The sequence below is a fragment of the Xenopus laevis genome, chromosome 1S, assembly GCF_017654675.1.
Source record: "Xenopus laevis strain J_2021 chromosome 1S, Xenopus_laevis_v10.1, whole genome shotgun sequence".
Lineage (NCBI taxonomy): Eukaryota > Metazoa > Chordata > Amphibia > Anura > Pipidae > Xenopus > Xenopus laevis.
The window spans coordinates 174,290,725-174,312,309 of record NC_054372.1 but is presented as its reverse complement, the minus strand read 5'-3'; the positions used below and the strand labels follow the sequence as shown (position 1 = coordinate 174,312,309).

Here is a 21,585-nt window from a genome sequence, read left to right as displayed (position 1 = left end):
GGACTGCCCTGCGAAAAACGGGACAGTTGGGAGGTATGAAAAGGGTACAATCTCTTTCTAGTGCGGGGCTGTCCCTGCTGCACAACATATCAAAATGTATCTTTCATCGAACAAGTGAAAACACCATGGCCAGAATATTTTCTTTGTGTGGTTGGTAAATTGCCAGTTGAGCAGTCTAGAGTACAAACATAAAAGAAATGTTCTAAATATTCAACAGCCTATGACCATTAGGTTTGATCCTAAGCTAGGGAAACGCTATAAGAGCAACTGCCAAAGCAAGCAACATGGCTGCAGCTACTAATATGCAGAAATGTTCATTAAAGGAAGGAATGTTCTTCACAAGCCTCGTAGTTGACAAGAATGTACAAACACTTGCACACTGAAACAGAAACACACATACACTTGTAGTGTAAAGATAAAATCTAATATCTATTCTACGCAAATGCATGTTAAAAAGGCACTGACAACATTTCCAAATCCAATTTCTTTCACAATATGTGCAAAAAAGTTCCATATCAGTCGCCCAGGCAAATTAAATATAAACTCATCCCAGAGCAACAAGGCTCAAATTTGTTTCGTCCAAGCACACAGTAATTATTTATAAATAGGTTGTAATTAATGTAGCTACACACTACTTAAATCTCTATGGATTTTATTTCAATAGAAAAAAAAAAAGACTGACACCAAACTTCAAAACATATTCGAAAACCCCCCATAGTCTGCAAACATGGTTTATTCCATACATTGCATGGAATATTTAACTGTGAATGTGGGGGGGGGGGGCTGTTTCCTTTATGCTTTGAGCAGCAGAACAGTGTTGTTGCTCCTAAGTCTACGTAAGGACACTGTGCAATGTGCTGACTGGACAAAAAAAACCCCACACAGATAGGCGGATAAAGTTTGCATAGAAAAAATCGTTCCATTAAAAGAAAATATATAGAAAAATCTTTTAGCATGAAAATAACATGTTCTGGTGAAAATTTGAGAAGCCAAACAAAACCAAAACAACTTTTTTTATAGGAGGCGTTAGATGGCAGAAGGGAAGTAAAATAAAACACATTAATAAGCAGGACAGAGCAAGTCGTGCTGATCCAAGTCCAATGAAGCACTTAAGGTGCCCATAGACGTTACAATTACGATCTTTCTTGGAAAAGATGTTCCAAGAAAGATCGTTCGTTTCAATACACACGTGTAAAGCTGAACGGTCAGATGTACAATGGCCGATATTTGAGTTCCTTCAAAGGCACCCGATCAAAATTTTCCATCCAGACCAATCAACGAGCCAACCGATATCCAAGTCTTCTGCCGATATCAGTCGGCTCTTTTGCCACCAAACACGCACAGAATATCGTACGAAAATTAGTTTTGTACAATATTTTCTGTGCGTCTATGGCCACCTTTGAACATAAATGAAAATAATGGGATCACAGCATACTAAACTCTATTAACACAAGGTCTTATGTATGAAAGTGTGCTTTCCTATTCAAGTAAAGGTTTACTAACATTGTAAGTTGGACTTACCACGTAGTCGCCTTGAAGCCTAGTACCAACGAGCCCAAAAGTCAGACTGGGTGCCATTTTAAGTGGGAGATTATTAGGCATAGCATGCAGGGGATCTTGCGTGTGTAGTTTAATTATTAAAACCAATGTCAACATAAAAAGAAACTTCATCACATCAGAAATATAAATTCTATACCCACCAGAAGATGATAGAGAAGAACTGACCTACAGCAGGGGGAAAAGAAGTCTTGAACATTTCAACGTTTTTCTCAGTAAATATATTTCTAATGGAGCTACTGACCTGAAATGGACACCATGTCGGTAACAACCCAAGTAATCCCCACATGCAAAGAACTCAAAACAAACTAAGTTATGAATAATAAAGTAGAATGACACAGGGAATACACATGAACAAAAGAAGGTGCAAAAGGCCCGGAAAGCCAATTTAGTCCTAATTGATGGCCTATAAAAAAGGTTTCTCATTACCAAAGTCTCACTTAAAGAAGCCTCTTAGGATGGGTAAAAGCAAAAAACTCTCTCAAGAACTTCACAACTTCAATTTTACATCCCCTGATTTTACATTTTCCTTCATTTTATATTGTTACTTTGTGGTCACACCTATATATTATGCATAATACATTTCCCTGATTTGGCATTTTCCTGGATTTTAAACCACTTTTTTCTGGTTCCCTGAAAAAAACGTAAAATGGGGGTTCTACTGTATATATTTACTGAGAAAAACGTTTACGTGTTCAATACTTAGGGGCCGATTCACTAAATTCGAGTAAAGGATTCGAAGTAAAAAAACGTCGAATTTCGAAGTATTTTTTGGGCTACTTCGACCATCGAATGGGCTACTTCGACCTTCGACTACGAATCGAAGGATTCGAACTAAAAATCGTTCGACTATCGAAGTCAATGTTAGCATATGGGGAAGGTCCCCATAGGCTTTCCTAAGTTTTTTTGATCGAAGGATATTCCTTCGATCGTTGGATTAAAATCCTTCGAATCGAAGGATTTAATCGTTCGATCAAAGGAATAATCCTTCGATCGTACGATCGCAGTATTTGCGCTAAATCCTTCGACTTCGATATTCGAAGTCGAAGGATTTCAATTCCTAGTCGAATATCGAGGGTTAATTAACCCTCGATATTCGACCCTTAATGAATCAGCCCCTTACTGTGAATGAAAAAGTGAATAATTGTTTCAGGATGATTGTTTAAAAGTATTTCTCTGTAGACCTCAGTTAAGGCACGTCTTTCTGCCGTTTAAAATGTGGGATAAAAAACAAAAATCCATTAGTGCAGTGGACTTTCAGGTCAAGTCACCGTTTGAGAGCAAACATTTGCAGCTTGGGAACCAATGACTTTGTCATTGGTGATATAAAACAAACTAAAAAAACATTTTAGACTCCATCTCAGGGAAAGGTATACAAGCTGTGACAGGAAAGCAATATACTGCACTCTATGTGAAGAACCATGTAACTGTACAGCAAATATGCATTGTGTGAAAAGACGAATCTCAGAGACTTTATCATGCCTAATAATTATTGTGTCTCCAAAAGAGGTGTCCTCCATGACTGGACAACCCGCACAGCTATCAGGTGTATAATTTGTAGCAAGACTTAAAAATAAAAAAATTATATATATTTATATAAACGTTGGAATTTCTTTTGTTTTTCTATTAAAATCAGTTACTCTGAGCCTGTTGAGTGCAGTATTTTTTTCCAATTTTGTACACATTTTACCTGCACATTTCACTGGTTCTTCCTACCTTTATCTTCACAGCCAACAACAGCTCTGAAATCTCGCACATGCTCAGTTGAAATTCTTTCTAAGCTAGTTTCAAATCAGCCAAACCTCTGTGTTAGCTGCTGTTCAGTAGTGCTGCCACCTTCTGGAAGTTAGTGTGTGCCCTTCATTTGCATAATAACATCACCAGCAGGTAGGGTTGCCACCTTTACTGAAAAATATTACCGGCCAGTGGGGGGCGGGCACCAAAAGGGGGCCGTCCGTGCCGCAAAAGGGGCAGAGCTAAGGGGCGGAGCAACATCGCAGAGATGTACACAGCGCTGGAAAAAAGGTAAGTTCTGTGCGAATTGGGGGCAGGTCAGGGGCTTTTTTAAAGGGTATTACAAATTACCAGCAACTGCATTGCCGGTAAATTTGTAATACCGGCCCCGGCAGGTGTTTTACCGGCCGGGTGGCAACTCTACCAGCAGGGGACAAGGTCACTGTTATAGTCACTGTATGGCCTCCCTCAGTGCAAGAAGAGATTTTTTAAAACCTGCAGTTTTTTTTTCAAAAAACTATATATGTAGTTTGTTTAGACGTGTTTAGGCTGTACTGGTCAGATTGTTAATATGTGTTTGATTATAGCTGTGATAGGTGCCCTTTAAGGGTTCATCTGTAATGCCTCTTATTTTATACATCGCAAACTGATAATAATGGGCTAGTTGGCCATCAGATGCAAAGTGCTGATCTTTTCCTTAATACAGTACAAGAAATTGCCATCTTCACGACACCCAGTAAAAATTAATAAGTCATACAGGAAAAATAATACTAGGTTTTCTGGTGTATAAATATGTCGTTTGCCTTTTCCTTCAGGAAGTCTGCAAGGAATGTCAATAATATTGCATACAATAATTAAAATTAATAAAATATAAAATAATTAAACCAATAAAAATGATAGTAAAAAGACCAAACCTACTTGCTTATTACCACGCTGTATAGTTGATAGCTTTTTATAGCATCTGTGAGCAGCTAAACCTAATTATTGGAGTACATCCCCAAAAGCCACAAGAGTCCTGGAAGTGGACGAGCACATGCTTTCACCAGAATGCAAATGAGATATGGGCAATTTATATTCAGGAGAGGTATTCAGTGATGTGGTTACCGTCTACTATTGACCTCTTCTAGAAATAAAGGTCAAACACATCCAGGGCATGACCTGCTGTTATTGTACAGAGTCTTCTGTAAAGGAAGCTGAAGATGCCAGGAATAGGCTTTTCCTTGATGATTTCTTTGATTAAAATGGATTCAGTGCAATGATATATAGTCCTCCATACTATGATACTTCAAAAATAGAGGGGTCAGTGTAGTGTTCCTAAAAATACCCTCACCTTATGACTGGCCAATCATTTCAAGCTTCATTTTGAAGATAAAAGTGCTTCGGATGCAAGAAGAGCTTCAGCAATTCTGTATGAATGGTCTAGTACTAAATTCGTTACTCCAACTCTGTGGTCCACATATATTTTTTTTTCTTGGCTATTACAAAATCCTCTGTTCTTAAATATAAAGTACTGCATTTCTTTTCTGGTTCTTCTTTTTTTGCTCACCATCTGCTGTTCAGATCTGCTCCCCCACAAACTCCATACACCAGTGGGTTGATTCCCCTATGTGTAAACAAATACAACACAAGTTAATAATAATGCAACAATTCTAATAGGGCTTGTTTTAGCAAAAGAGTGATGAAAAAAAACTGGAACAAGAAAATATAGTGCGATCATCTTCTTAGTTCCCCTGAATTACTCTCTTAATTGTTTGTTGTAGGCTACAGTCCTTTATATAATAAACTAGTGAAGCTTTCTATATCAATGTTAACTTCAGTGTGTAGTTATGGCACACTAAATCATTTCTTAACATAATGTACTACTAAATAAAGTCCTGAAAGTAACTCCACACTACATAAATATGTACATGAATATACAGTATATATTATAAAAGAAATGTGCACTACCCTCCTTTATGACAACGGCAAAATTGCTCCGAGTGCTCTTCTGAGCACATTTGCAAGTTAAAGGGGAACTATCGCGAACATGAAAATCTCATATAAGCTTCAGCATACTGAAATAAGAAACTTTCTAAATATAATCAATTAAAAATTCTGTACAGTTTCTGATATAATCAAATTTATCTTCACGATTCCTCCCTCAGTATCCATTTCTCTTCATTCTGTCTTCATGCAGGAGTTGGGTGTCATAATCATTGACAGTTAGATCCAATATATCTTATAGGGGGGCTCCTTTTGCCTAGAAGCTGTATTAGAGCTCACTCCATTAAAATCATCAAAATTCCAGTCTCTCTACGTGCAGAATTTGTACAAAAGGCAGTTATTTTGTTTGTACTGGAGTCAGTTATTTGAGTGAGCTTTAATACATCTGCTACGAAAGAAGCCATGAATATCTGAAACCCAACTGTTGAATGAAGAGAAACTGATGCGGAGAGAGGTATAGTGAAGATAAACTTGATTGACTTGAAAACGATGCAGAATATTTAATTGATTATATTTAAAAAGTTTCTTATTTTAGTTTGATGAAGCTTACATTAAATTTTAATTTTCGCTATAGTTCCCCTATCATTTTACACTGCTAATATCATGAAGCCGTGGCAGAATGGCAAAAGTTTACTTCACTTAAGAAGGAAGCATCTAATGACTCTTCTGTGCTTAATTCTATCATTCCTGTCACACTAAGCAGTAGAATGGAGCATGGTAAAGAAACGCCTGCTAATAAGCTTTTGTCGTTTGGTCTAGGCCTCATTTAGATACACATGCTTTAGGGCTATGGCACATGTTGCAATTTAAGGTTTTTGTCACCTACATGAATTCCAGCACATTTGGTAGCCTGAAAAACACTCAAATTAGCCTCTTCATAGCATTCAATAGCAATGTCTTTGTCTCTGTAGGCCGGGCAACTACAGCCCAGAAATGTGCTAGGACCAATTTCTGAGCTTTAGTCACTTGAGCAGGGAATGCACCAGCAATTAGAATGATTCCCACTGAAGTCTGTTCTGGTGGCAAAATGCTTAAATTTGCCTTTTTCACACTGTGGGGCTCATTTCTAAACTTCCCTCAGGGAAGAATGATTTACACAGTGAAAATATTTGTCCTGCGCATGGTTATATTTCTAAAGCTGCATAAGAGTGGTGTACTTAATGTGCAAACAGTATTGCAAAAAAAATTTTTCACACTGCGAATGTCCATAAGAGATTTTTAAATATGGTGAAAAATGCAAATTGCGAATACTCTGCATCTGAGTTACGTCACAACTTTGGTGGTGGACAAAATATTCGCAAAACAGTTTTGCAAACTGTGAATTTAAGTTACTGTCAATCAGGGTTGGAATGGGGGGGCCCCCCTCACAGTAGGGGGGGGGTGGAAGGGGCCCTGGACAGTGGAGCCCGGGCCGGGCTCCACTGTCCAGGGCCCCTTCCACCCCCCCCCCTACTCAGGACAAAATGCATGAATGTGCACCCGGTGCGCATGTGCGAACGGCGGAGCGCATGTTTTTTTTTTGGTGCCATACCTATATCGGAAGAGGGGTCTGGCCTGGCCGGGCCAGTCCAACACTGCTGTCAATGCTATTTTCACGCACAACAACCTCGCACACTGGGTGCACTCATGCAAACATCCGTCTCATTTGCGAAAATTTATTCACAATGCGAATTTGTAAAAAAAAGACGAAAAGGCGGGCACAGCAGTGCAATATTTTAGCGTTCATGAAAAAGCATGGGCAATACAACCGTTTGTGAATAAATACGCATTTTACAAACTTTATAAATGACCCCCTGTGTTGGAAATTGCATGTGCAGCAAAACCTTTAGAAGGAATAATGACCGTAACTGCAAACAATAAGGGCAAGGAACGTGGCATTTTTACGTTGCATTTTAAAAATATCTCCGTCTGGCGTAAATATGCATAAACTGCACTACCACTGAAACTAATGGAAAACCCTCTATGGCAATTCTCACTGGGAGCTTGCAAGCTGAAATCCGCCACGGGACACCAGTATTGGCGTTTTTTAAGCAGAAACTCCAATACGTCAAAAAACTACCAAATCAACACTCTATGAGATCTGCAAGATTGAAACCAAACTTTACGTAAATACGCAACGCATTTTAAATATTCTGTCCAAATTCTTGCGAGATAAATGAGGCATATAAGTTTTTACGGCCGGTGACGTAATTACGTTGTATATTGACGATCATTGCTGCTCCATTTTGCATGTAAATAGTTTTTCTATTTCTAAATAGCTTTTATATTTCCAGCCAGTGGAATTAGGGGGAACGAGAACAATGAGAAGTGCATGTTGGGATAAGAAACCTACGTGCTGAAAAACGCATGTCGACGGTCGCGTGTGATTTCAGTGGCGTATTTACGCCCCGATTGAGCTTTTTTAAAAATGCAACATAAAAACACCATGTCTGGCCTTGCCCTAAGTTGTTAGCATTCCCTGAATTCTAAATTTCTTGAGTGCTTACTAGCTAAAACTGGGGTTTGAAGATATTACCAGTTAGTTCTCCCAGTCTGTGCCAGGCAAACTGTCCTCTTCATCCTCTGAATCCGGAGATGCTTCCTTAATGCGCCTCAGTGCTTCATGAATGCTGCGAGTTAGTGGGTCAGTATCAGGGAGAAGGGTGAATGATTCTCTTAAAGCCTCTTTCTGAACTTTCTTCAGTTTAACCCCCTTTCTGATTTGAGCCAAAATGTTATTGCTGTCATCTTCATCAGGAAAAGGTGGTAACGCTCTCTGCTCCACTTTCTTCAATTGAAAACTGCCACGTTTTAGGGATGCTAGAACTTCATCCATTGGCGAGCTCACTGTTAATAAAACATCAACTTTATCAGGAAAAATGCAATGTCTGTCCTATACATTGTGTTAGTTTGTTTGGGCTAAATGCACCAACGAAACAGCAGAAAGGGAAGAGGAGTTGCAGCTGCAGCACCAGCACCTAAGATTTTCAAACCTTCCTTGTGACTTGTTCTCTGATAAATTTCAGTCACTCTTTACTGCTGTACTGCAAGTTGGAGTGATATCATCCACCTCCCTTTCCCCCAGCAGCCAAACAACAGAACAATGGGAAGGTAACCAGATAGCAGCTCCCTAACACAAGATAACAGCTGCCTGGTAGATCTAAGAACAACACTCAATAGTAAAATCTAGGTCCCACTGAGACACATTCAGTTACATTGAGTAGGAGAAACAACAGCCTGCCAGAAAACAGTTCCATAGTGCAGTACTGGCTCTTTCTGAAAGCACATGACTAGGCAAAATGACCTGAGATGGCCATACACACCAATTACAATTAAAAAAATACACTTGCTGGTTCAGGAATGAAATCTTATATTGTAGAGAGAATTATTTGCAGTGTAAACAGTTTAATTTAGAAATAAAAACGACATCATAAAAATCATGACACAATCCATTTAAAGGGGTTGTTCACCTTTGAGATAACTTTTAGTATGATGTAGAGAGCCGAATTTGTTATCATTTTTTAATATTGAAGGGTTTAGAATTATTAAGCTTTTTATTCTTCAGCAATTTGCATTTTAAGCAATCTGGTAACTAGGGTCCAAATGACCCTAGCAACCATGCATTGATTTGAACTAAAGACTGGAATATGAATAGGAGAGGCCTGAATAGAAAAATAAGTAATAACAAGTAGCAATAATAATAGATTTGCAGCCTTACAGAGCATTTGTTTTTTAGAAGGGGACAAAGCTGCAAAGAATCTGAAGAAAAAGACAAATAACTATATAAAAAAAAATAATGAAAACCAATTGAAAAGTTGCTTAGAATTGGTCATTCTATAACATAATAAAAGTATTCTATCTTTACAAATATTGGTCACAGAATGTCATGCATGTTTACTTTAGGATTTATTCCACAATAAAAATTTGCATGAAATAAAAGCAACCCCTAAAAACAGTATGGCACTATATACCTCTGCTTCTTTGTATGTCCTCTAGGGCCCCTGTTTTCTTCAGCCTCTTCCGGGCATTGAGAAGCTGATTGCCGTCAAATAACTGTGACAATGGGCCAGATACTGGCTTAGCAGCCTCCTTTTCCTCCGTTTCCTTCTTTACATGAATAACTCTTATATCTAATGTGTCAGTATCTTGCTTAGAAGGGGGCAGTGGAGGTGGAGGAGGCGGTGGAGGAGGTGATGCAGGCAAGGAGCTTGGCTGTATTTCTGGTTCAAGTTTTTCATGTGTAAAAGTAGGAAGAGAAGACATTACAGGCAATTCGGAGGTAATGGCATTAGGAGGTAATGAACTATCTTCAAGCTGTGTTGTGTTTTCTGGTTTCGTGGCCTTTATGGGTTGTAACACTTCAGGGTCTCCTAGGTCCGAGGATCCTTGCGTCTGAATACTAACAGAAAGGGACCGTGGTGCATCAGCAGATGAGGTTGCCCGTACTGTACTTCTCCTTCTTTCATGAGAGAAACGCAACCTAGTCGATTTTAGTACCACTTGTCCAGGGTGGCGCTAAACAAAAATAATAAAAAACAAAATTATATAAGCAACAAATATAACAATAAAAAACAACGCATATGTAATATTTATTCTCTCTTTGCACTACTGTTTTAGCCACCTGCAGACTTGAGCTGGTAGCTTCTCCCCGTTACAGGTCCGGAAGACCCATTGTTCAAGACAAGATCAAAAAATAGGCTTTGTGCTAAAAATATTTTTTGCCTCTTGTTTTAAATAACAAATAAAAAATAACTCATGATTAGAGAGGAAGGCAATATAAGATAAACAATTACTGCTTTTGAATGGGAAGAAGACAAAGTCAGAACACCTTTTCAACAGAACAATTTCCAAACATGGCAAAATGGTTGGCATTGTGGTAAACAGTGAGTATGTCTGACCATTACACCAAGGGCCGCCGTAGAAATCACGGGCCCCTGTACAACAAAGACCACTCCACAAGACCACACAGACATCAGTGCTAAACAAGGTAACCCCCCCACACACATACACAAATTATAAAAAAATATATTGCGGACCAGGGCCCCCCTATAAGTTAAAAAAAAAAAACATTGGCGCCAGGGACCCAAATAAAAGTTTTTTTCAAAAAAAGCATTGGTGCCAGGGCCCCTCCCCCCAAAAAAATTGGGGTCCCAAAGAATATTTATTTTTTAAAAAAACTTTGACGCCAGGGCTCCCCTTATAAGTTAAAAAAGAAAATTGGGGCCCCAAAGAATATTTTTTTTAAAAAAAAACATTGGCGGCAGGGCCAACCTTACAAGTAGAAAAAAATAAAATTGGGGCCCCAATGAATAATTTTCAAAAAAACATTGGCGCCAGGGCCCCCCTTACAAGTTAAGAAAAAATTGGGGCCCCAAAGAATTTTTTTAAATAAACATTGGTGGCAGGGGCCTATAGAGTATCAAAATAATATATTGGTGGCCAGGGGGTTAAAAAAAAAAAAAAATAGTGCAAGATATAACACTATATTTATTCTGTAGAATTCTTTACCATACCAGATTAAACAGCTCTATAAACTCTCTCTGTTTGTTTATGATAGCAGCTGCCATATTAGCTTGTTGCAACATTATTTCATGCCTGAGTCTCTCCCTGCTCACTCATAGCTCTGGCCTCAGATTACAGCAGGGAGGGGAAAGGGAGGGGGAGAGAGGAGCAAACTGAGCATGCTCAAGCCCTAGCCCTGGAGGTTTGAGCTGAAAACAGGAAGTCTGATACAGAAGCCCATGTGTACACAATAGAAGGCAAGAAATACTGTGTTTCTTTTGACAGAGGACTAAGAGCAGCATTACTCTGAGGGTTTTCTGGTGTATTTATATAGACTTTTCTGATAAAGCTTACTTAATTTTAGCATTTCCTTCTCCTTTAAGGCTTTTTCACTGCCTTGCCTTACATATTTTGAAATTGTTTGCCCTAAACTGAAGGTCCACTTGGACCCAACATCATAACTGGTGAATTCATACCACTCATAACTTCCACAGTTTTCTGATTATGCCAGAGTAAATAGACACTTAAATACTGAGCATCCAAAGTGCCAACTACTGCAGTGTATTGTTTGACTGCCATCAAGGGAACTAATATCTTTACATAATGAATATACAGGAAAACTTGTATCTTAACATTAGTAAAGAACATGGTGGTGGAAAAAGGCATGCATCATTTTTACTAACCTGTTTAAAGGTTCGCAGCCTGTCCAGTGTTTTCTGACGTTCTTGACTAACCCATGTGTTTTTCTGTTCCTCTTCATCTTGTTTGTCTCGCTTCTAAAAGAAGAGAAATTATATTAAAAACATATGAAAATAATGATTTAGGGTTTCTATACAGGAAGTTTCCCTGTGTATACTTATCCAATAAGGGTATTTAGTGTGTGTGCGTGTTATTTATTAAGCTGAATAAAAAATGTCAGTCCTAAAATAAGTGAAGCAACCAATAGAGTCGTGGTATCCAACAACAGCTAATTAATAATAAATAAGGGATTAGGTCTTCACATTTATTGTAATATATATATTTTTACATGTTCTTTTATTTTAATCTTATGAAGTGCACAGATTTCATATATAAATATAGATTATAAATTAGGTGCATTACCATTTCTCTCACCACCCACATTCACTCCCACTGACTTTTTAAACCCGTCAGCTATAGCAATCAAATTCCAGCAGCAGCTGTCTGAAAATTAGGGATGCACCGAATCAGATTCGGCCGAATCCTTCTGCCCGGTAGAGCCGAATTCTAATTTGCATATGCTAATTAGGGGAGGGAAGTTGCGTGACTTTTTGTCACAAAACGAGGAAGTAAAAAATGTTTTCCCCTTCCTATCCATAATTTGCATAAGCAAATTAGGATTCAGATTTGGTTTGTTATTCGGCCAAATCTTTCGAGAAGGATTTGGCCGAATCCAAAATAGTGGATTCGGTGCATCCCTACTGAAAATGCACAAACACACCACACACACACCCTTTTTATTCTTGTTCACCCCTCCTGCCATCCTTTTATGTTGCTCATTGCATCCTCCATGTTGGCATGGTCATGTGAATACAGCTTTGCTTTTATTTTTATCACTTGTTGATCATAACCACTGACCTCTATCCATAGTACAAAGATTTCTTTTTGCGGAAAAACAAAATTAACACCTGAAACAACTTTTTTATGTTGTTTTTTGGTGTTCTTTACCCAATGTTCCTGTTAAAGTACACACCTGGAGCAGTTATTATTCTAATGGATAGTACGTTAAGGGATCAGACAGGAGTGGGAGGGCAAACAACACAAACTAACAATCATGCAAATAGAAGGCAGAAATAGAAAGCATATAATATTATATTAGGCTGCAAGGAAGAGAAAGCCAGCCAACAAACTCACTAGCTGTGCATCATGATGTGTTCTGTATTCCTCATCACTCTGAAGTCGTTGCTGGATCTTTTCACTGTGTTTTGCAATGCAAATTTCCTGTAATGACACAATAAATGTTGTAACCACACAATGGGAAATATAAGAAATTATAGGTTACAGATAAGAACAAAACAACGGGAAATGTAACGCTGGAAAACGGAGCTTAGTAAAAAGTTAGAATTCGAAACCCCTATGCAGAGGCAAACTGGCACCCACAATAGTAAAGTGTATGCAAACTATGGAAAGCAATATTGTGAGAGTGTGCATTCTGGGAAATAATGCATTGAGGCAAAAAAAAAACCTGGCAGATTGTGAATAAATGAGGCCTGTAGCGTGTTGTATATATTTGGCAATCCACAAATAAAAAATCTGACAGAGGATAACCTGATTGTGTCACATATCGACTCAGCTTTGCACAACACTAACACGTTGACTGGTTAAAGCAAAAAAACAATGAGATGTTTGCAAAAGCCAAAAGATAAAGTAAAAACCAGTCATAACTTACAGTAATATACACAACTGACTAATGGGAGAATGTAATAAAAGTCAAAAAGAGCAAAACAATTAGCACAAATAAGAATGAAAAGTCTCATTTTGCAATGTAATATTCTTCCATAAAATGTTATTATATTGCGAATTTTAATTGCACATTGCCCACTTTTAAGAAGTGTTTGAAGGTGTCGTAATCTTTTGGAGCAAGCATAACTTTTTCAGTAGAAGTTTTATTACATTCACTGCGCTCTAGCACTAACTATAAAATTCGCAAACCTTCTTCCACTGTAGGAAGTGGTCGCTAAACAGTTTCCGGGGGCCTAAGCCTAGCGACCTGCTCTCCTGCTGATCTGTCTGACTACTTTGCTGAGCTGGCTGACTACTGTTACTTTGTATCAACAGCCAGCTGTCCGTAGCCTGCATCCTCCAAACCCCACAATTCCCTGCACATGTGATTTCAATAAGGAAAGAAACATCACAGTGCAATGCATTATGGGTTATGTAGTTCCTGCATACTGTCTGTAAACTGTGGAGAAGTTGTTACAATTTGTAACATCAGTGTTTAGTCCCTTCTTCCCTGCCAGGATTTCAAATGATGCAGAAAGAGAAGAACTGTTAACCAGCTGGATTTTAGCATAGAAAATGTAACCAGGGTAACCAGTCAGTGTAAACCAAGAGAGCTGAAAAGCAGGAAGTAGTGTTCTGGCTGTTATGTTACACATCCAGTCACTCCAGCCTTTATACATTACATTTTTGGATAACTAACTATATTAGAAACATTTTTATCTATCTATTTACACAGTTTTTATTTTCACACTGAACTGTTCCTTTAAGGTTTAAAATACATGTGGATCATCTGGAAACTAAATTATCCAGATATTTTGGGAGAGCCATCTCCAATGGACTCCATTTTAATCACATCTTTTCAAATGTATTTCCTTTTTTCTGTAGTACAGGTATGGGATTTATTATCCGGAGACCCGTTATCCAGAAAACTACAAATTACAGGATGGCTGTCTGCCATAAATTAGATTTTAATCAAATAATTCAGATTTTTAAAAATTATTTCACTTTTTTTCTGTAATCATAAAACAGCATATTTTACTTGATCCCAACTAAAATATAATTAATCCTTATTTCCTCCAATAATCCCTATTGTAGGAAAAACAATACTATTGGTTTTATTTAGAGGTCGAATTTCAACTCATGTGAATTTTTGGAAATTAGAATATACTTGCAATTCGACTGGGAGTTTATTTAAGAAAAAAATTTGAGTGGCTAATATTCAATCGAATGGTACCGACCCAAAAATTCGGATCGTGTTCGATTTGTACTAATCTCCCGAAAAGAAAACTCAAATGTCAGGAAGGCTATTAACATCTCCAAATGGCTCAACGGACCTCTGATATTGACTTGTACATGAACTCGGCAGCTTTCAGGTGGTGAACTTTGGAATTAGGACTGTTTCCATGGTCAAGGTGTGATAAATCCTACATTCAAATTTACATTTGAATAGGGGGAATTTTGACACTTGAAAATTCGACCCTTGATAAATCTCCCCCTTAATGTTTAAATTATTTTTTAGTAGACTAAAGGTATGGAAATCTAAAATATGGAAAGATCCCTTATCCGGAAAACCCCGGGTTCCAAGCATTCTGGATTGCAGGCCCCATACCTGTACCTTTGGATTAAATATTTAAATTTTTTTATCTATAATAATAATACAACAGGACCTTGTGCTTGATCCTAAGTAAGATATACCGGTAATGAATCCTTACTGTTTGCAAAACAATCCTATTGAATTTAATTAATGTTTACATTTTTTTTAGTAGCTCTACAGTATACAAATTATGGAATGACTTCTTATCCAGAATGGGCATGTTTGGCCAAAGTTTTAAGACTCATTAGGAACAATTAATAGTATTGTTGCCTCCTAGTTTCCTACCACTGTGCCTGGCTCTTGTATCGCTTATATTAAATCACACCAATACACAGTAGCCTTTTAATACTTATGGGGGGGAATGTTATAAAAGTTTGTAACAGTAAAAATATTCGCAAATGTAAAAAAAGTAATGTCTTTGTGCAAACACGTTTTCCTGTGCGCGGATTTAATATAGCTTTTGCGAACCTGAAAACTGTTTAGCGACTTTTTCCGACAGAGACAAAAGGTTTGTGAATTCTATAGTTTGCGCCAGTGCGCAGTGAATGTAATAAAACTTCTTACTGAAAAAGTTATGTTTGCTCCAAAATATTACGACACCTTCAAGCACTTCCTAAAAGTGGCAAATGCGCAATTAAAACTTGCAATGCAATAATAGTTTTTGTGCTAATTGTTTTGCTCTTTGCAACTTTTATTACATTCCCCTATTACTGTCCTATCAACCCAGGCAGGAAACAATTATGTTAAACACTCGTTAAGTGAGGCTACAATGCATGCTGCACCCTGCTTGCAATAAAGTCTTAAAATCTACATAAAGTGGCAGAAATACCTTTTTATTTCTGAGGTAGGCTTTCTTGGCTGAAATGCGGCCACGCTTGGCTTCAAGCTGACGCACTTTCACCTGAAGCTTATGCAACTCTTCCCTTTGTAAATGGATAGAAGCTGCCATATCTTCAGTTGCCTGCATTGCCTCCATGCTTTCATATGTATCGTAATAAACCACTTCATCTGTTTTCTCTGAAAAACAAAAGCAATATTGTAACATAAAAAAATATTTTTGGTAGTGATGCACTTATTCATCACGATTCCTCCACAAAGCATAATTTGCCTATACAAATTTGAATAGAATTTAACAAAATATAATCTAACAAACATTTCTAGCCATCTGTTGCCTAGTACGGTTTACTCACATTACTTTAGGAAGGAATTTAAATTGGCCTTCATGAAATATTTGAATCTTGCAAATGGCACTGCAAAAGTACGTCCTACACACATACCTGGTTCATATATATATATATATATTTATTAGAAATCAGAATTCATACATATTTTAGAAATGTTTTCTGAAGTGGACCTCTGAAGATTATTCATTATCATGAATATCATTGAGCCACTGCCCTTATGCATTCATGTTAAGGATATTCCAGCAATCTAAACATTTACATTGTTTGTTGGGCAGCTACTAGCATTGTATAAGGCCACAACTTTCTACATTTTTAAATGTGCTTAAGGGATTAAACATACCTAGATGGACAGGCAGTATGGTCTAAACTGATCAAATCTGGGCCTGTATGTCCTGCTTTATCATTGCTTATAAATTATTATTGGTGTATTTAGATACAAAAGGTGCTAGTTCCGATTTTTTAAAGTGGCGATTCCCCTTTAAGTGAACTTTAAGTATGTTATAGAATGGTTAATTCTAAGCAACTTTTCAACTGGTCTTTGTTATTTATTTATTATAGTTGTCTAATTATTTGCCTTGTTCTTCTTCTTCTGACTCTTTCCAGTTTTGAAATGGGGGTCACTGACGCCATTTAAAAACACATGCTCTGTGATGCTACAAATATACTGTTATTCCTACTTTTCATTACTCATCTTTCTATTCAGGCTTCTCCTATTCATATTCCAATGTTTTATTCAAATAAGGGATGCACCGAATCCACTATTTCGGATTCAGCCGAACCCCAAATCCTTCCTGAAAGATTAGGCAGAATACCAAACCTGAATAAGAATCCTAATTTGCATATGCAAATTAGGGTGGGAAGGGGAAAACCTTTTTTATACTTCCTTCTTTTGTGACAAAAAGTCACGAGATTTCCCTTCCGCCTCTGATTCGGATTCGGTTCGGCCGGGCAGAAGGATTTGGCCAAATCCTAATCCTGCTGAAAAAGGTCGAATCCTGCACGAATCCCGAACCGAATCCTGGATTTGGTGCATCCATAATTCAAATCAATACATGGTTGCTAGGGTTATTTGGACCCTAGCAACCAGATGGCTGAGATTGCAAACTGGAGAGCTGCGGAATACAAGGCTGAATAACTTAAAAAAAACACAAATAATAAAAAATTAAAACCAATTGAAAATTGTCTGAGTTGTGCATTTTCTGCTTTGCTTAAAGGCATTGGACTAATAAGTGTAACCTCCTCAACTAATTATTTCAGAACTTTATTACTTACACTCTATAATCATTGAGCACAGAACTGTATATCTTTTAAAGGAAAACTATACCCCCAAAATGAATACTTAAGCAACAGATAGTTTATATCAAATTGAATGACATATTAAAGAATCTTACCAAACTGGAATATATATTCACATAAATATTGCCCTTTTACATCTCTTGCCTTGAACCACCATTTCGTGGCTCTATCTGTGCTGTCTCAGAGATCACCTGACCAGAAATACTACAACACTAACTGTAACAGGAAGAAGTGAGGAAGCAAAAGGCAGAACTCTGTCTGTTAATTGGCTCATGTAACCTTACATGTGGTTTGTATGTGTGCACAGTGAATCTTACGATCTCAGGGGGCGGCCCTTATTTTTTTAAAATGGCAATTTTCTATTTATGATTACCCAATGGCAAATACTACTAAAAAAAGTATATTATGATGATAATGGTTCATTTACATGAAGCAGGGTTTTACACATGAGCTGTTTTAATAGAGACCTACATTGTTTGGGGGGTATAGTTTTCCTTTAATCTCTAGAGAGAAGCACCTCCTTTCTACTCTATGGTTTTTGTACAGCTGCACTTGTGCTATTTTGCTCAAATGAAAAATGTCACATATATCATTTTACAAGTGACATTAGCAATCATATCTGTATAATTACATGCTTGATGACATTATTATACAGTGATGGGAAACACACAGCCTGTATCTATATACAAATCTATAATAATAACAAAGAGCATTGTGGTGCACTAACATATTTTGCTTTGACAGAGCTGCAGGGTTCCACATGTTTTTGCTAATATTACTTTATTCTCCTTTAATTAAAAATAAGCCTGTGTAAAGGTCAATTCTATCACAAAATGCCATGGGTGCAGCTGAATAGCCACAAGAACTAAAGTGATACCGGTGTTGGCCATGGCTACACAGCAACTTATTTCAATTAAAAGGTCGGTTCACCATTAAGTTGATTTTTAGTATGTTATAGAATGGTGAATTCTAAGAAAATTTTCAATTGATCATTAATTTATTTTTTAATATACATTTTTTTTTTAAATATGTGCCTTCATCTTCTGACTTTTTCCAGCTTTGAAATGGGGGTCACTGACCCCATCTTAAAAAACAAATGCTCTGTAAGGCTACACATTTAATGATATTGCTAGTTTTTGCTACTCATCTTTCTATTCGGGCTCGCTCATATTCATATTCCAGTCTCTTATTTAAATCAATGCATGTTGCTAGAGTAATTTGGATCCTAGCAACCAGACTGTGGAAATTGCAAACTTTAGAGCTAAAGAACTAGAGAGCTAAAGAACTCAAAAAAAACCCCACAAATAATAAAAAATTAAAACTAATTGCAAATGGTCTCTACATCCTACTAAAAGTTAACCCAAAGGTGAACAACCCCTTTAATTATAGCTGTGTTTCTTATGCAACCACACAATTGTTACCTGTGCAGGGTAACTACATTTTATTTAAATGCATATCGAACACTTTCATTTTTACAGGTACTTTAAATAAGGAGCAAAGTAAAAAGTCTATCGACATGCTTCCAATGGAATCAATCTATAGAGCTTACTGACATCAGACTTTACAAGCAGATTGCACCTGATATCTGTCTTTTAATGCTTTCCAGTTGAGCGGTTAGCAGCAGTTCTTCACACTTCAGTATCTCAAACTGCACTTCATATAACTGGAGCTGGTGATCATAATAGTCGGCTTCTAATTGATTGAGCACGGCGATGGCCTCTGTTCCGCCCTGCAAGCTCTGCATCTGCAAAAACATGATTATCTCACATGTAACAGAATGATACCAAATAATGCTGCCATTGTCCTTCACAGGAGTCAACACCAGTTGTCTGGAAAGGTTTTTGCTGAAATAATTAGGGATGCAAGGAATCCACTATTTTGGATTCGGTGCTGAATCCCAGAATCCTTAGTGAAAGATTCGGCCAAATACCGGACCGAATCCTAATTTGCATATGCATATGCAAATTAGGGCCAGGAAAGGAAAAAGTGAATTTTTTTTACTTTCTTGCTTTATGACGAAGTGATGTGATTTCCCTTCCAGCGCCTAATTTGCATATGCAAATTCAGATTCAGCCAGGCACAAGGATTCGGCCGAATCCTGGATCCCAGACAAGTAAAGGGGAGCCAAAAATCTAGTTCAAGCCATCTTACTAACAAAACCATTGGCCCATCCACTTGGCAAAAAGCATTTTTATGCATGTTTTGGTTTATTCTGTTTCCATTCAAATATACCTATGTGATTTAAATTTCTTAAAGGAGAAGGAAACGTTAAAACTAAGTAATCCTTATCAGAAAGGTCCACCTAAATATACCAGTAAACCCTCAAAATAATGCTGCTCTGAGTCCTCTGTCAAAAGAAACACAGCATTTCTTTCCTCCTTTTGTGTACACATGGGCTTCTGTATCAGACTTACTGCCTTCATCTTAAACCTCCTTGCCCCGGGCGTGAGCATGCTCAGTTTGTTCCCCCCCCCATCTCTGCTGTAATCTGAGCCCAGAGGTATAAGTGAGCAGGGAGAGACTCAGACAGGAAGTGATGTCACACCAAGCTAATACTGCAGCTGCTATCCTAAACAAACAGAGCTTCTAGAGCTTTTTACTCAGGTATGGTAAAGCATTCTACAGAATAAATATAGCATTCTAGCTTGCACTATTGCAGCTAATCTTTTGGCAATAAAATGCCTCCGTATCTTTCCTTCTCCTTTAATAATATCAGACATGATGAAACAATAGTCCACATATCCATCATCCTTCCTGTAAATGCTCGTGTTACCTTTCAGTATTCTTCTGCTAATTCAGGTCTGATTTCCCCTTGATACTGTGTATATATTTATATACAAGAGATAATTTATTTCAACGTTTCGGCTCCTATACTTGAGCCATCTTCAGGAGAGATATATATGTGTGTGTTCTCTCTCTCTCCACAAAGCCGGTGCACACAGAACATAAAAATACTTCCTAGGTGCTGGAACAATCAGTCATAATATCATAAGCAGTAAAGGAGGAGGAAGGAGGAACTCTGTTTTGATACACAAAAATCCTGGTGTTGCTGGTCTTTTTGAAGTATTTGGATTTTTTACCGTGCACCCAGGGAACACGACGTCAGCAGGGTGCTGCCCTAGTGAAGATATATATATATATATATATATATATATATATATATATATATATATATATATATATATGACACTGCCAAAAGTAAATAAGGGGGAACACTGCTACAGGGAAATGTTCTAAGCAATTATGTAAGGACACAGCATTAGCAGTTTTATGACCTAAGCCTTGATGAATACCTGATCTTTCAGGGCATGCTTCTTTTGCTCTAAACAAATTTCTTTTGCTCGCATCAGTTGCAAGGTTTCTTTAGCAACCCCATACTGAAGCTTTTCCACACGCTCAACTGCTGCAGTCCAGGCTGTCTTTCCAAACTTTTTTTGGTCTCCTCGCATCCGATCGAACACAGCTACAAATTCAAGAAAACAGACAATGTATTATGTAGCCAAATCTTGCATTGCCTCCCCTGGGACCCAAACTTCATAGTTACATGTTAATTTAGGTTGAAAAAAGACACACGTCCATAAAGTTAAACCTGAGGCTGAGGCAAATAACAGTGAAGTCATTGAAATAAATAAATGATTATCCCATAAAATAGTGATTAATCACTAGATTAATCCAAGGACCAAGATTATAACTGTGTGGAAAGCATATAAGGACTTGTGCTATAAGGTTCTGTCACCTTTCTGAGCTTTAGCTGTAATTTCAAAGTATTTGACGGTTAGATCCTGAATTGAAAGAACTGCCATGTGAGCTTTCTTTTGCCAGTCAGCATCTTCTTTTTTAAGGCTCTCTATTCGTCTTGGACCCAAGTAATCATTCTCAAGTGAGATCTGAAAGTAAAAATGACACCATCTTACAAATGCTATCATATATTGTTAGCAAAGTGATCTTAAGCAACAAAGCTAAGGACATAACTAGATCATGCTCCACAAAATGACAATGGTGCTCCTCAAATGCATGTGCTGTTAATGGTCTGTAGTTCCTGTATGGGGCCTATTTATTATGCTGTGTAAAAAGGAGATTTTGTGTACTTATCGTTAAATCTCTTTCTCTCCAGTTGCTTGGGGGACACAGGAACAATGGGGTATAGCTTGCACCACTAGGAGGCAGGACACAATAAAATACAAACAAACTAGTCCCTCCAGCTCCCAGGCGGAGCCAGCCCAGTTCGTAACAAAGCATGGAAAGGAGCTGTGTAAACCCATTGAATAACCTGCTTAATCCAAGGGAGATAGTAGC

General features: G+C 37.7%; 1 protein-coding gene across 1 annotated transcript in view; it reads right to left on the bottom strand.

Annotated features, from left to right (window-relative positions):
* Positions 1–4,175: 4,175 nt before the first annotated feature.
* Positions 4,176–21,585, bottom strand: part of jmy.S (junction mediating and regulatory protein, p53 cofactor S homeolog) — a 44,472-nt gene continuing 27,062 nt past the window's right edge. Inside the window, exons 3-11 of the mRNA XM_041580525.1 lie at positions 21,026–21,176; positions 20,583–20,752; positions 18,868–19,033; positions 15,639–15,826; positions 12,628–12,714; positions 11,439–11,531; positions 9,225–9,768; positions 7,790–8,100; positions 4,176–4,894 (exon numbers count right to left, since the gene is read on the bottom strand). Of these exons, the coding sequence (XP_041436459.1) occupies positions 7,793–8,100; positions 9,225–9,768; positions 11,439–11,531; positions 12,628–12,714; positions 15,639–15,826; positions 18,868–19,033; positions 20,583–20,752; positions 21,026–21,176 (1,707 nt within the window). The 3' untranslated portion in view covers positions 4,176–4,894; positions 7,790–7,792. The remainder of the gene's footprint in view (positions 4,895–7,789; positions 8,101–9,224; positions 9,769–11,438; positions 11,532–12,627; positions 12,715–15,638; positions 15,827–18,867; positions 19,034–20,582; positions 20,753–21,025; positions 21,177–21,585) is intronic.